The 14,118-nt window shown below is 44.5% G+C and overlaps 1 protein-coding gene across 1 annotated transcript in view; it reads right to left on the bottom strand.

The window, feature by feature from the left end:
* Positions 1-14,118, bottom strand: part of LOC140737427 (vitellogenin-like) — an 88,763-nt gene that overhangs the window by 57,159 nt on the left and 17,486 nt on the right. Inside the window, exons 13-25 of the mRNA XM_073063914.1 lie at positions 12,867-12,964; positions 11,155-11,279; positions 10,965-11,066; positions 10,760-10,879; positions 10,490-10,673; positions 8,821-8,905; positions 8,521-8,706; positions 7,800-7,950; positions 6,881-7,103; positions 6,018-6,184; positions 4,404-4,781; positions 2,968-3,021; positions 2,052-2,192 (exon numbers count right to left, since the gene is read on the bottom strand). Coding sequence (XP_072920015.1) covers positions 2,052-2,192; positions 2,968-3,021; positions 4,404-4,781; positions 6,018-6,184; positions 6,881-7,103; positions 7,800-7,950; positions 8,521-8,706; positions 8,821-8,905; positions 10,490-10,673; positions 10,760-10,879; positions 10,965-11,066; positions 11,155-11,279; positions 12,867-12,964 — 2,014 coding nt within the window. The remainder of the gene's footprint in view (positions 1-2,051; positions 2,193-2,967; positions 3,022-4,403; positions 4,782-6,017; positions 6,185-6,880; positions 7,104-7,799; positions 7,951-8,520; positions 8,707-8,820; positions 8,906-10,489; positions 10,674-10,759; positions 10,880-10,964; positions 11,067-11,154; positions 11,280-12,866; positions 12,965-14,118) is intronic.

The following is a 14,118-nucleotide window of genomic DNA, read 5'->3' as shown; positions in this document are numbered from 1 at the left end:
ACTCTTAGCGCATTAGCTAAACCTGTCAGAATCTCACAGTGATCTAAAATTCTCCGCGCATCAGCTAAACCCGTCAGAACTTCACACTGCTCTGGAAATTCTCAGCACATCAGCTAAACCTGTCAGAATTTTACAGAGGCTCAAAAATTCTCAGCGCATCAGCTAAACCCGTCAGAATTTCACAGTGCTCTAAAATTCTCAGCGCATCAGCTAAACCCGTCAGAATCTCATAGTGATCTAAAATTCTCCTCGCATCAGCTAAACCCGTCAGAATTTCACAGTGCTCTAAATTTCTCAGCACATCAGCAGGAACACGTCAGAATATCACAGTGGTCTAACATTCTCAGAGCATCAGCTAAACCCGTGAGAATTACACAGTGGTCTAACACTCTCAGCGCATCTGCTAAACCAGTCAGAATTTCACAGTGCTCTGGAAATTCTCAGCACATCCGCTAAACCTGTCAGAATTTCATAGTGGCTTTAAAATTCTCAGCGCATCTGCTAAACCCTTCAGAATTTTACAGTGCTCTGGAAATTCTCAGCGCATCAGCTAAACCCATCAGAATTTCACAGTGGCTATCAAATTCTCAGCGCATCTGCTAAACCCGTCAGAATTTCACATAGCTCTGGAAATTCTCAGCACATCATCTAAACCCATCAGAATTTCACAGTGCTCTAAAATTCTCAGCACATCAGGAGGAACATGTCAGAATTGCACAGTAGTCTAACATTCTCAGAGCATCAGCTAATCCCGTCAGAATTTCACAGAGGCTTTAAAATTCTCAGCGCATCTGCTAAACCCTTCAGAATTTCACAGTGCTCTAAAATTCTCAGCACATCAGCAGGTACATGTCAGAATTTCACAGTGGCTCTAAAATTCTCAGCACATCAGCTAAACTAGTCAAAATTTCACAGTGATCTGGAAATTCTCAGCACATCAGCTAAACCCGTCAGAATTTCACAGTGCTCTAAAATTCTCAGAGCATCAGATAAACCCGTCAGAATTTCACAGTGCTCTAAATTTCTCAGCACATCAGCAGGAACACGTCAGAATTTCACAGTGGTCTAACATTCTCAGAGCATCAGCTAAACCCGTGAGAATTTCACAGTGGTCTAACACTCTCAGAGCATCAGCTAAACCCGTCAGAATTTAACAGTGGTCTAACACTCTCAGCGCATCTGCTAAACCAGTCAGAATTTCACAGTGCTCTGGAAATTCTCAGCACATCAGCAGGAGCACATCAGAATTTCACAGTGATTTGGAAACTTTAGCACTTCAGCTAAACCCGTCAGAATTTCACAGTGCTCGAAAATTCTCAGCACATCAGCTAAGTCCGTCAGAATTTCACAGTGCTCTGGAAACTCTCTGCACATCCGCTAAACCCGTCAGAATTTCATAGTGGCTTTAAAATTCTCAGCGCATCTGCTGAACCCGTCAGAATTTCATTGTGCTCTGGAAATTCTCAGCACATCAGCTAAACCCATCAGAATTTCACAGTGGCTCTCAAATTCTCAGCACATCTGCTAAACCCGTCAGAATTTCACAGTGCTCTGGAAATTCTCAGCACATCAGCTAAACCCATCAGAATTTCACAGTGCTCTAAATTTCTCAGCACATCAGCAGGAACACGTCAGAATTTCACAGTGGCTCTTAAATTCTCAGTGCATCTGCTAAACCCTTCAGAATTTCATTGTGCTCTGGAAATTCTCAGCACATCAGCTAAACCCGACAGAATTTCACAGTGCTCTGAAAACTTTCAGCACATCAGCTAAACCCGTCAGAATTTCAAAGTGGCTCTAAAATTCTCAGCACATCAGCAAGAAAATGTCAGAATTTCACAGTGCTCTGGAAATTCTCAGCACATCAGCTGAACCCATCAGAATTTCACAGTGATTGTAAATTCTCAGCACATCAGCAAGAACACGTCAGAATTTCACAGTGCTTTGAAATTCCTCAGTACATCAGCTAAACCCATTTGTTTGTGAACCTATGGGCACATGCGCAAAATGGCAGATACAAAAATTTACTTGGGCACTGGCAGTACAGCAACCTGGTTAGATGATTGGAGGAGTGAGGAGCCAGAGCTCTGTTTCCAGCCAGAGGAATGTTGGCTCTTGATGATTCTGCTTGATCCAGAGCGACGGTCTGATCTGGAGATAGTGATTCCTCCCTGATGCCTTTTGATCACGGCCTAAACAAAGAGAGTTAACACACTCAGGATTCAAAGCAAACTGCTAAATACCTCCCTTCTGGTGGTCATGTTAATGTATTGTTTTTTTAAAATTCCTGAAACTCATTGACGTTACCAAACTCAATATTTCAGATTTAGATTTGGAAAAAAAAACTGCAGTAAGTTGTGGGGTCAGCCAGCTCCTTCATGGGCACTGGCCTCCGCAGCATTGAGGACACCTTCAAAGGGAGGTGCCTCAAAAAGGAGGCATCCATCACTGAGGACTCCGTCACCCAGGACCTACCCTCTTCTCATTGCTGCCATCAAGGAGGTCCAGGAGCCTGAAGAAACACATGCAGTGTTTCAGGAACAGCTTCTTCCCCTCCACCATCCGATTTCAGAACAGACATTGGGTCCACGCACACTACCTCACTATTGTTTTCTTCAATTTTTGCTCTCTTTTGCACTTCTTATTTAATTTAAGTTTATATATATATATAATGAATTGCAGCTCCTGCCACAAAACAACATATTTCACGACATATGCCAGTGGTATTAAACTTGATTCTTACGTACATGGGACCGTACAGTGAAATGTGTTGTTTGTGTTCACAGCCAACACAACCTCCGGACATGCTGGGGACAGCCCGCAACATTCACCGCACTGAGCACGCCCACCCACTGCAAGAAGGTTTTGGCTGCTGAATATAACATCAATGTGGACAATTTAGTCAGTTTTTATGTTCCCCTAGTATCTTGAACAGGAATCAGTAACTATCACAGAAGATTATCTTACCTGACTTGTCTTTTTTGATAAAAACCTAAGTTCCAGGAGTCGAGAGTGTGGTTTCTGTGAATATTTAGATTAAAAATAAATTAGATTCTGCTCTCTTCTGCACAGCCTCCATCTGTGTTATTTACTGAGTATTTGATGTTTGCTTGCCACACATACACTACAGAAGCTATGGGAGCTTCAGGACTCACACCACCAGGTTCAGAGACAGTCATTACCCCTCAACCATCCGGCTCCTGAACCAGAGGGGATAACGTCACTCAGCTTAACTCACCCCATTACTGAGCTGTTCCCACAACCTATAGACTCACTTTTAAGGACTCCACAACTCATTTTCTTAATATTTATTGCTTACTTATTTATTATTATTATTTTATTTCTTTTTCTTTTTGTATTTCCACAGTTCGTTGTCTCTTGCTCCCTGGCTGTTTGTCTGTTTGTTTGTTTGGGTGTAGCTTTTCATTGCTTATATTGTGTTTTTTGCTAGTTACTGTGAATGCCCACAAGAAACTGTGGAATATGATGACATACTCTACATGTTCTTTGATAATAAATTTACTTTGACTCTTTGAACTTCGAGTTTTTTGAACTTGGGAATTCTGGATATCTGGAAGATATTGTTATCTTACCAGATGAAGCAGCTGATATCCCCAACAGAATGTCAGAGCATAGGAACAGGTTCTTTGGCCCATTAGTCTATTAGCCAACATTTTACGAGTGATCAGACACTTGACCAGACCTCTCATACACTAAGGATGAATCTTAATCTATCAGTCTTACTCATTTTTGTCCCTGGCACTTTGTTTGTCTGCACTTTCTCTGTAACTGTAACACTCGATGCTACATTTTAAAGCTAAAGTTGAACCTTATTGGTCACTCGTACATCAAAACGTACAGTGAAATGTGTCATTTGCGACAACGGTCAATGCAGGTTTTGGGGGCGACCCGCAACTGATGCCACACCTCCAGTGCCAGCACAGCATGCCAACAACTTACTATTCCTATCCGCTATGCTTTTTGGAATGTGGGAGGAAACAGGAGAAGCCGGAGGAAACCCACGCACCCACGGGGAGAACGTACAAACTCCTTACAGACAGCAGCAGGAACTGAACCCAGATTTTACAACCTGCTGCCCCGATCCATCTTGACCTACCTGACTTGCTGAGTTTGCTATTTAATCCACAGCTACAGTCAAGTAAACAGGCCTTTACTGCCCACTCCACCCAATCGCACCCATGTGACTAACAAACTTACTAATGTGCACATCTCTGGAACGTGTGAGGAAACTCACTCAGCCAAGGGGGGAGCAGACAATGGCGGGGATTGGATCTGGGTCAGTGTGCTGTAATAGTGTTACGCTAACCACAACCCTACCATTCTGCTCGCACCACCACCTGGGCAGTGAGTAATCTGTTGTGAGGGCCTGACAGTGAAATTACCCATGTTTGAGAGGAGCTGTGCCAACGTCCGCTGTGCCAACGTCCGCTGTGCCAACGTCTACTGTGCCAAGACTTGGGCCACTGACTGGAGGTCATCTTCTTGCTATTTCTCTGGCTTTGCAATCTGTCGCTGCTGGTGTCGCTGCTGGTGTCGCTGCTGGTGTCGCTGCTGGTGTCGCTGCTGGTGACGCTGCTGGTGACGCTGGCTGTGGCTCTGCTCTGTTTCTTCTGATTGGTGTGGGAGTCCATGGTTCTCTTCAGCCTCATGGAGCTCGACAAGGAGTGGGTGACACTGCTGCTCCCTGACAATCGGCCAGAGCTGCTGGAGCTGGAACTGTCGAGTTTGCGTCTGCTCAGGGTGCTGTTCCATTTCGAGGTCTGCAAACAAAGTAGGCAACTTAGAATCACACAGAGGAGCATAGAACAGAAAACACAAGACATCACAGCAAAGTGAAGGTCCTTCAGCTCCCGTTGTCGTGCCAAATTCTTAACCTTTCCTTCCCACAGAACCCTCCATTGTCCTATCATCCACATCCAGTTGAAGAGTTTCTTAAATGTCCTGAATGTACCTGCTCCACCTTTATGCCCTGGCAGGGCATTTCACACTCCCACCACCCTCTATGTAAAAAGCATACCTCTGACATCCTCCTTGTCCTTTTTCCAGGTGTCTTAACATAATGTGCTCCCATAGTAGTTGTATTAGTGACTGAAGTTTAGTTAAGTTTAATTAGTTTGGCAGAACGTTAAGGGCTGAAGGGTCTACCTGCAGGAAAGAAACACAATAAGATTGAAAGAATGCTGGCAAAATTTACATGGTTGTTGCTGGGACCTGACTACCTCATTTGCAGAGAAAGACTTTATACCCTGGAGTGTAGGAAGATGAGGGGAGATTTGACAGAGGTGTACAGAATTGTGAGACTGTTTCCCCTGAAGTTGGATGATGCTAGAACTAGAGGTCATAGGTTTAGAATTTGTTCATTCTGTGCCGTGTCGTATGATGGGAGTCATCATGGTTTCTGACCACGATTGTTCTTGGCTAATTGTTCTGCAGAAGTGGTTTGCCATTTCCTTCTTCTGGACAGTGTCTTTACAAGACGGGTGATCCCAGCCATTGTCAATACCCTTCAGAGATTGTCTGCCTGGTGTCAGTGGTCACATAACCAGGACTTGTGATCTGCACCGGCTGCTCGTACCACCATCCACCACCTGTTCCCTTGGCTACGTGTGACCCTGACTAGGAGGCTAAACAGGTGCTACACCTTGCCCAAGGGTGACCTTTAGGCTAGTGGAGGGAAGGAGTGCCTTACATCTCCTTTGTAGAGACAGATCTCTACTCTGACGCCTAAAGGTTTAGGGTGAAAGTTGAAATATTTAAGGGGATTTTGATGGGGAACTTCACTCAGAGGGTGGTGCAAGTTGACAGTGGGATGGTGGATGCAGGTTTGATTGCAAGATTTGGATAAAGACATGAATAGGAAGGATACTGAGGGCAATAGTCCGTACGGGACTAGACAGAATAACAGTTTGATAAGGACTGACTCTGATTATTCAGCCTCATTTTCTACAAAATTCTGAATGTTTGATGGTTCCCCAAGTACGTTAATCAGATGGTACCTCTTTCAATGTCTTCATCAGAATTCTCCTCAGTCTATCTTGCTTCATTTCACTTGTCGTTCTGTCTCTCTTTGACTCCTTATCGTCGAGTTTAATCAACTTGGATAGTGACTTGGTTCCTGTCTGTACCTCCAGCACTATCTTCTCAATGTCTGCCTCTGAAATAACTGCAAACAATGAAACCATGGACACAGCGTGTTAGGGTCAAGATGACAGAAACTGCTGACAGATATATTTATCTGATAGTATCAGTAAGTTTTCTAGTAATTGGATTGTAGCTGATTCTGTATTTTCTGAAGTTTCTCAGCTTTTCTGCAGCAGTTGTCACACCAGTTAAGTCTGACTATTTTGTAGATCATAAGATACAGGAGCTGAATTAGGCCATTTGGCCCATTGAGTCTGCTCCACCAGTTCATCATGGCTGATCCAATTTTCGTCTCAGCCCCAATCTCCTGCCTTCTCTCCGTATCCCTTCACGCCCTGACCAATCAAAACTCTATCAATCACTGCCTTAAATATTTGTATAGACTTGACCTCCACAGCTGCCTGGGGCAATAAATTCCTCAGATTCAACACTCTCTGGCTAAATAAATTCCTCCTCATCTCCATTCTAAAAAGATGCCTCTCTATTCAGAGGCTGTGTCCTCTGGTCTTAGACTCCCCCACCATAGGAAACAATATAGGTTAATTGATATCACTGGAATGTTGTCATCTCTACATCCAGCCTTTTTTCTTTGTTCTTGTAAAACTTAATTAAATGGCCAAATTTTACACCTCATTCTTGACTTGCACAGAGCTTCTAGGCCCCTATCACCAGATCCAACACTTTGGAGATAGAAGGCTAAAACAAGTAGTTCCCTTACGTGGTGATGTGGTGATATTCAGCTGGTGATGTCCAAATAGCCAGTACAGCATTGCATGTCTGACAGCGAGAGCGTTCCACCTCCTGGCATCTATACAAACCAGAACACCGATTTTCCGCGCTTCCGTACACACATGATAGAGAAAATGATTGGATATAAATGGCCGAGAATCTTTGGCAGAGCATTGCATCTGATCAGACAGTGTTTCTGGTGTGTCCTGTGTCTGTGCAGACAGAGGGAAAAGTTAGTTGTGAGGCCTGGTATGGAATCTCCAATGCCCTTGAATGGAAAATCCTACCAACAGTAGTGGATACGGCCCAGAATAACACAAGTAAAACCTTCCCCACCATTGAGCACGTCTACACAAAGTGTTGTCACAGGAAAGCAGCATCCATCATCAGGGACCCCCACCATGCTGTCTTCCTGCTGCTACATCAGGAAGAAGGTACAGCACCCACACCACCAGATTCAGGAACAGTCATTACCCTTCAACCACCAGCTCTTAAACAAAAGAGAATAACTTCATTCAACTTTATTCGCCCCACCACTGAACTGTTCCCACAAACTTTAGGCTCCCTTCACTTCAGGTTCTTGATATGCATTGCTTATTTATTATTATTCTTTTTGTATTTGCAATCTGTTGTCTTTTGCACACTGGTTGTTTGTCTGTCCTGTTGTGTGCGGTCTTCCATTGATTCTATTGTGTTTCTTGATTTACTGTGAATGCCTGCAAGAAAATGCATCTCAGGGTTGTATAGGGTGACTTATATATGTACTTTGATAATAAATTGATTTTCAATTTTTTTGAACTTTTAAAGAATATGCAACTTTGCTTTGCTGCAGCAGTTAAATCACCAAGGTTTGGCACCAGCAGTTATTGACCCTGTAGTGGAGGACACACTCTGCGGAGGACTCTTACCACAATTCTGCCGTCTTGCACTTCTGTCGACACGGACGCAGATTTGAATTTCTGGCTTGAAACGGTACTTGTTGATGCCATGGGCAATATCGGAATTACTTTTTCTCCAGGGAGATTCTCAACATTTCTTGAAACAGCAACATATCGTAACCTGTGCATTGAAGTTTTTGTCAGCAAGTAATGAACTATTCACTTTCTTGTTTAATTCTAATTGCACTCTTTCTTGTATAATTTCTCTAACTTCTGTTCATTTATTCTCCCCCTTCTCGTTTTCCATTCCCCATATTGGTTCTCTTCCTACCCTTTCTCTTCTGCTCACCTGCTTGTCACCTCCCTTGGTGCCCCTCTTCCTTCCCTTTCTCCCATGGTCCACTCCACTCTCCTATCAGATTCCTTCTTCAGCCCTTTACCTTTTCCACCTATCACCTTCAAGCTTCTTACTTCATCCCCTCTCCTCCCAACCACCTTCCCCCTCACCTGGTCTCACCTATCACCAGCCAGCTCCCCCTACTTTCTCTTTCTGGATTCTTCCCCTTCCTTTCCAGTCCTGATGAGGGATCTCGGCCTGAATCCCTTAACTGTTTATTCCTCTCCATGGATGCTGCCTGATCTGCTGAGTTCCTGCAGTATTTTGTGTGTGTTACTCAAGAGTTACTGCAAAATTGCTTGTGGTTGGTAATAAAGAGGGAAAGGACTGTCTCACGAAGGCACTATTACTCACCCCATGGTAAGAATCTTAGTCTTCTTCTGAGCTGGTGCGCTTTCAATTCTCACATTTCCTTCTTTCATGTTGATCTTTGCAGTTACGTCCACAGGTAAAGTTGAGCGGGCCTGGACCGTCATTTCCACACCTGACTGGAGTTGTGGCATATTAATTCCAGCATATGCTCTAACATAAACGTGCGTACTGCAGGGCAAAAGCATCTTGGTGAGTGCATTGGAATGGGTGCTGCAGTATTTGGAGAAACTCAGCTGTAATTACCCCCGGTTCTCAGAAATGAAAGGACTTGGAATGGAATACCTGGCAGTAAAGCGAGCCTTCACTTGAATCCGGGAGGTCATCAGCTGAGGAAGCTTAGTAACTGGAGGATCAGAACGAGCCTCAACTGTTTTTGGGGAAAGAACGAGAGAGAGAGGGAGAAAAACCCAGTTATGATGATGTCAGGTTTTGCTAATTTTAACCTATTAAACTATATAAGACAATGAAACACAGGAGTATCATCGAGTCTGCTCCACCATTCCATCATGGCTGATTTATTATCTCTCTTAACCCCATTCTCCAGCTTTCTCCCTGTAATCTTTGATGTCCATACAAGAACCTCTTAATCTCTGCTCTAAATGTACACAATCACTTGACCTCCGCAGCTGCCTGTGCAAATGCATTCCACAGATTCACCACCTTTTAGCTAAGGAAATCCCTCCTCATTTCTGTTCAAAATGGACATGCTTCTATTCTGGGGCTTTACCCTCTGGTCCTAGACTCTCCACGTCCAGTGTATCTAGGCCTGTCAATAATCGATAGGTTTCAATGAGACCCCTCCCGCTGATATTCTTCTAGGCTCTCATTGAGTACAGGTCAAGAGACATTAAAATTGTTCTAATTGGGTTCTTTCTTGTGAAATCTGAATTCTTGTCAAAGGGGTCAGTTAGTTAGCGTCAAAGCCTCACAACTGCAGACATCTGGTGTCGATCCTGACCTCTGGCATTGTTTGCATGGTGTATATACATTCTCCCAGAGACCACTCGTCTTCCCCTGTGGTTTCTTCCTACATCCCAAAGATGTGAGGGTCAGTGGGTGAATTGGCTGCCCAGTGTGTGGGTCATCTGGGGATGATGGGAGTGCTGGGAGAATGGAGTAATGAGATCATTGCCATTGCTCCAAGACCTGGTATCAATGGGATGTCACATTGCAGCTGTACAAGACATTGATGAAAAATGGTAGCAATGGGAACACTCAGAGGATGTTTGCAAGACAAATTTTTATCTTGGTACATGTGACAAGAATAAAAGAATTCCTATACCAAATGCATTTGGACAGGTACATGGATGGGAAACTGTCAGAGGGATTTGGGCCAAAAGTGGGGAAACAGGACTGGCTGAAGTCAGCCAAAGGGCCTTTTCCTGTGGTGTATCAATCTTATGGGTAGAGTGGCCTCTTTCTACAGCTAAAATGACATATGACAATATAATTAGCACGGCACTTCACAGCTAGCACAACACTTTACAGTGCCAGGGTCTGTAAGGAGTTTGTATGCTCTCTGCATGGCAGCGTTGATTTCCTCCGGTTTCATCCCACATTTCAAACCCACTGGTCAGGGTTAACGTGTTGTGGGCATACTGTGTTGGTCCCAGATGCATGGCGACACTTACCGGCTGGCTCCAGACTGCTGGTTGTTGACACAAACGATGTATTTCACTGCATGTGTTGATGTTTTGATGCATATGCGACAAATAAGGCCAATCATTCCATTTTCTCTCCCACCCACCCTGGACACTCTCTCTTCTCCCCTCTACCATCAGGCGGAAGGTACAATAGACTAAATGCACATACCACCAGGCTCAGGGACAGATTCAAACCTCACTTTTACCAGACTACTGATACACATGTGACAAATAAAGCTAATCTTTAGTTTTACTGTTCTTGGATCGGACAGAGAATGGACTGCATTGACACTGGAAAAGTCTCTTACCGGTTCCCTTGGCCACACTCAGGCTGAGTGCGACCATGCTAATCTCCAGTGGGAAACCGACAGCGCTGGGAATAACGTAGCGGAGCTCAGAGAACATGGCCGCCTTGGCCACCTGGAAGCTGACCCCACTGCTCAGTTGCTGTAAGTAGCTCTTCCACTGCCTGTTGAACGGAGCTGTCAAATACTGTCAAATCAAAGTCAATGTCAGTGCTTCACAACCCCTGGGATTGATTCAACAATAAGCCTACCCTTGCTTATAGCCTCTAGTACCTTTCCAAACTCTTCAACGCTCTCCTTGTTGAGCTGAGAGTACACCAGTTCCTGTCCGAGTACTTTGATGTAGGCTGATGCTAATGGCTCCTCTTCGGGCAGTTCCTTCCAGTTGACAATCTGTGGAGAGGACCGCACTTGGTGAGAATGCACTGTGCTCCTGAGACTGCAGCGTTAGTAAGTTAACTCCTGAAGTAGCTCTCACCTTGCTCAAGATGCGTCGGATAGATCTGTTCTCCGTGATCTTGACATTTGATGCTCGGGATTTTGTGATGAATTCTTGGAGACCCTCAGCTCGTAAACCGACCTTTAGAGATGAAAATTACTGTGTGATTTTCTGTTTTTAATATGATAAGCTTTGTCTAAACACATAGCCAAACAACCTCTTTAATTACCTCTAAAATATCCAATGAGTTTCCTAGTCTGTGACCCCTGATTCTGGCTATCAAGGCTGTTGGAATGATAGTGCTAGAAGACTTGATTAATAAAGCTCTGCCCGATAGTCCTAACATCAGGTCATCTGTGTTGTAAGAAAAAAGTGATGAAATGTCAGCAAAGAGGTTTTGTTGCTCAATTTGTTCCACTAGCAATAAAAGAAACACAGGCACAGTATTCATGAACCATGAAAGTGTAGTGAGCTCTTCGGGGCACCAAAGAGCATCTGAATTGGCTAATCGCTGGTCAGCAAGAATCTTAGTCACTTAGAGTCCCCTGTGTGTCTTTCTTGAACGGCTCGCTCCTTGTAGTGCTGTCTCCTGGTGCTTTCTGCTTAAGCTTGTTAAGTTTATTTCGATTGGCTCAGGGATTCCTGTGTTATTTAAGTAGACACCCAATTAACACTAATCGCAGGGTCCTGGTCCATCTATGTGGACCAATTCTGATCAAACTCCTCCTACAAGTTTGCAGATGACACCACCATAGTGGGCTGTATTTCAAATATCAATATATCCAAGCATAGCAAGAAGATAGAGAGCGTAGTGACATGGTTTCATAATAATGGCCTTTTTCTCAATCCCAGCAAAACAAAAGAGCTAGTCATTGGCTTCAGGAAGGAGGGTGGGTGATTCACACACTCCTGTATCACCAATGGCTTTGAGTTTGAGAGGGTTGAGAAATTCAGGTTCTTAAGAGTGAACATTACCAATGGACTAACCTGGTCCAACCACGTAGACATCACAACCAAGGAAGCTCACCTTCCTCAGGAGGCTAAAGAAAATGGGCATGTTCCCCAACAGCCCCCACCAAACTGCAGGGAGTAGTGGACACAGCTCAGCACATCCTAGACTCTGAGTCCTCCCTAGACTCACAGACTCTGTTTATACTTCTCGCTGTCTTGGTATAGCAGCCAGCATAAAGTCCCCTCTCACCTCAGACATCCTCTCTTCTTCCCTCTCCCACTGAGCAGCAGATACAAAAGCTGGAAAGCACATACATCCAGGCTCAAGGACATCTTCTACTTGCTGTTATAAGACTATCGAACGGTTCCCTAGTATGATAAGATGGACTCTTAAGTTCTGAATCCTATATAATCTTGCAGCTTATTGGCTGCCTGCACTGCACTTTCTCTGTAACCGTAACACTTTATTCTGCATGCTGTTATTATTTCCTCAGTGCACAGTTAGAATGAAACTATCTGTACGGACGTCATGGAAAACAAAGTTTTTCACTGTATGTCTATACAAGTGACAATAATAAAACAATTTAGCAATCTACTGTTCTGAGGAGGAAATGAAGGCAAAGCTAAGAGATGCAACACTTTTATTGTTCAGTCTTTTGATTTCTTTAGAGTAACGCACACAAAATGCTGGAGGACCTCAGCAGGCCATGTAACATCTATGGAGTGGAATAAATAGTTGACCTTTTGGGCCAAGACCTTCATCTAGACTAAGAAGGGATGGGAAAGTAGGCAGAATAAGAAGGTGGGGAGAAGGGAAGGAGTACAAGCTGGCAGTTGATATGTGAGAGCAGGTGAGAGGGAAGGTGGGTGAGTAGGGGAAGAGGGATGAAGTGAGAAACTGGGAAGGTGATAGGTGGAGAGAGACCCAGGGTTGGCCAATGCCTTTCGTTGGAGTTGTGAGCACTCTACAGAGAGGATCAATGTACTTACAGTTGAATGAGGTCTCATGCAAAACCTTGCTGAATCGGAGACCAAGTTCCTCAAGTTTGGGGCTCAGCAGGTTCAAGGCCAGTTTGCAGGCAGATGACCTGTAGAGGGAATTGGATTGGCATTTATCAGACACTAGGCTTTGGAGGCGTGACACAAAACTGTACAGCAGGGGAACAGGTACCTTGGCCCACAAAGTCTGTGCCAAACAAGTAAATCTAAACCTCTTCTGAGATTGGCTTTATTTATCCAATGAGCATTGCAACATTAAAACACACAGTGAGATGTTTAGTTTGTGTCAACGACAAGCACAGTGCCAGGATCTGTTGGGGGCAGCCTGTGAGGGTCCAGTACTAACAGACAGCAACGGGAATTGAACCCAGGTCGCTGGCATTGTAAAGCATTACGGTAAACACTACAGTACCTTGCCTTCACATCCGAAGGAAAAGACCCTCACATGATACAGCAGTGATAACCATTGACACTGCACTTCTAGTCAATACAATTCTTTTTTATATCAAAATAAACTTTACTCATAATAAAAAAAACTTATAAGAATGAAATGTGCAATGCCCTTTCATTCTTGCATTCGTAGTCAATGCTTTCAGTAATGTCCTGTTACTTTTGTACACACTAATCGCACTGCTGCCACCCATGTGTAGCCCCCTGAGGTGGTTCATCACTATCATTATTGAGGGGCTTCCTCATCCAACCCAACCTCTGCTTCTCCAGCAGCAGAAGAACCCCACAATGTGGTTCTCCCCCACCATGCCCTTGCAAAGGCTGCACTGAGCTCTTGTGTGTCCCTCAGCACCTGCTCCTGTAGCCCAGGATATGACAGCGGGCAGCGTTCCTCCACAGATATCGGAACAAAATCACTCTTCAGTCTTTATTGGCCAGAGTCTTTATCCCAGGGTAGAAATGTCAAATGTGAGAGGGGGAAGCTTAGAGGGGAGGTGCTGGGTAAATTTGTTACTCAGAGAGTGGCATGTGTCCGGAATGTGCTGCAGGGTGGGGAGGGAGGTGGGCAAGTGGGAGAGATAGATACAGAAGTGGGGTTTAAGAGGATTTTGAGAGGCACACAAATACGTGAGAAATGGAGAGATGTGGATCATGGGTTCACAGAGAAAGTGACGCGGGTTCAATTACCGCCACTCGCCGTAAGGAGTTTGTACATTCTCCCCATGGCCACGGGGGTTCCCTCTGGGTGCTCCAAAGATGGAAAGGTTAGGGGAGCAAGTTGTGGGTGAGGTGT

Source organism: Hemitrygon akajei, chromosome 12 (genome assembly GCF_048418815.1).
Source record: "Hemitrygon akajei chromosome 12, sHemAka1.3, whole genome shotgun sequence".
In the NCBI taxonomy this organism is placed as follows: Eukaryota; Metazoa; Chordata; class Chondrichthyes; order Myliobatiformes; family Dasyatidae; genus Hemitrygon; species Hemitrygon akajei.
The sequence above is the reverse complement of the archived record's forward strand: the minus strand, read 5'-3'. Positions and strand labels throughout refer to the sequence as shown.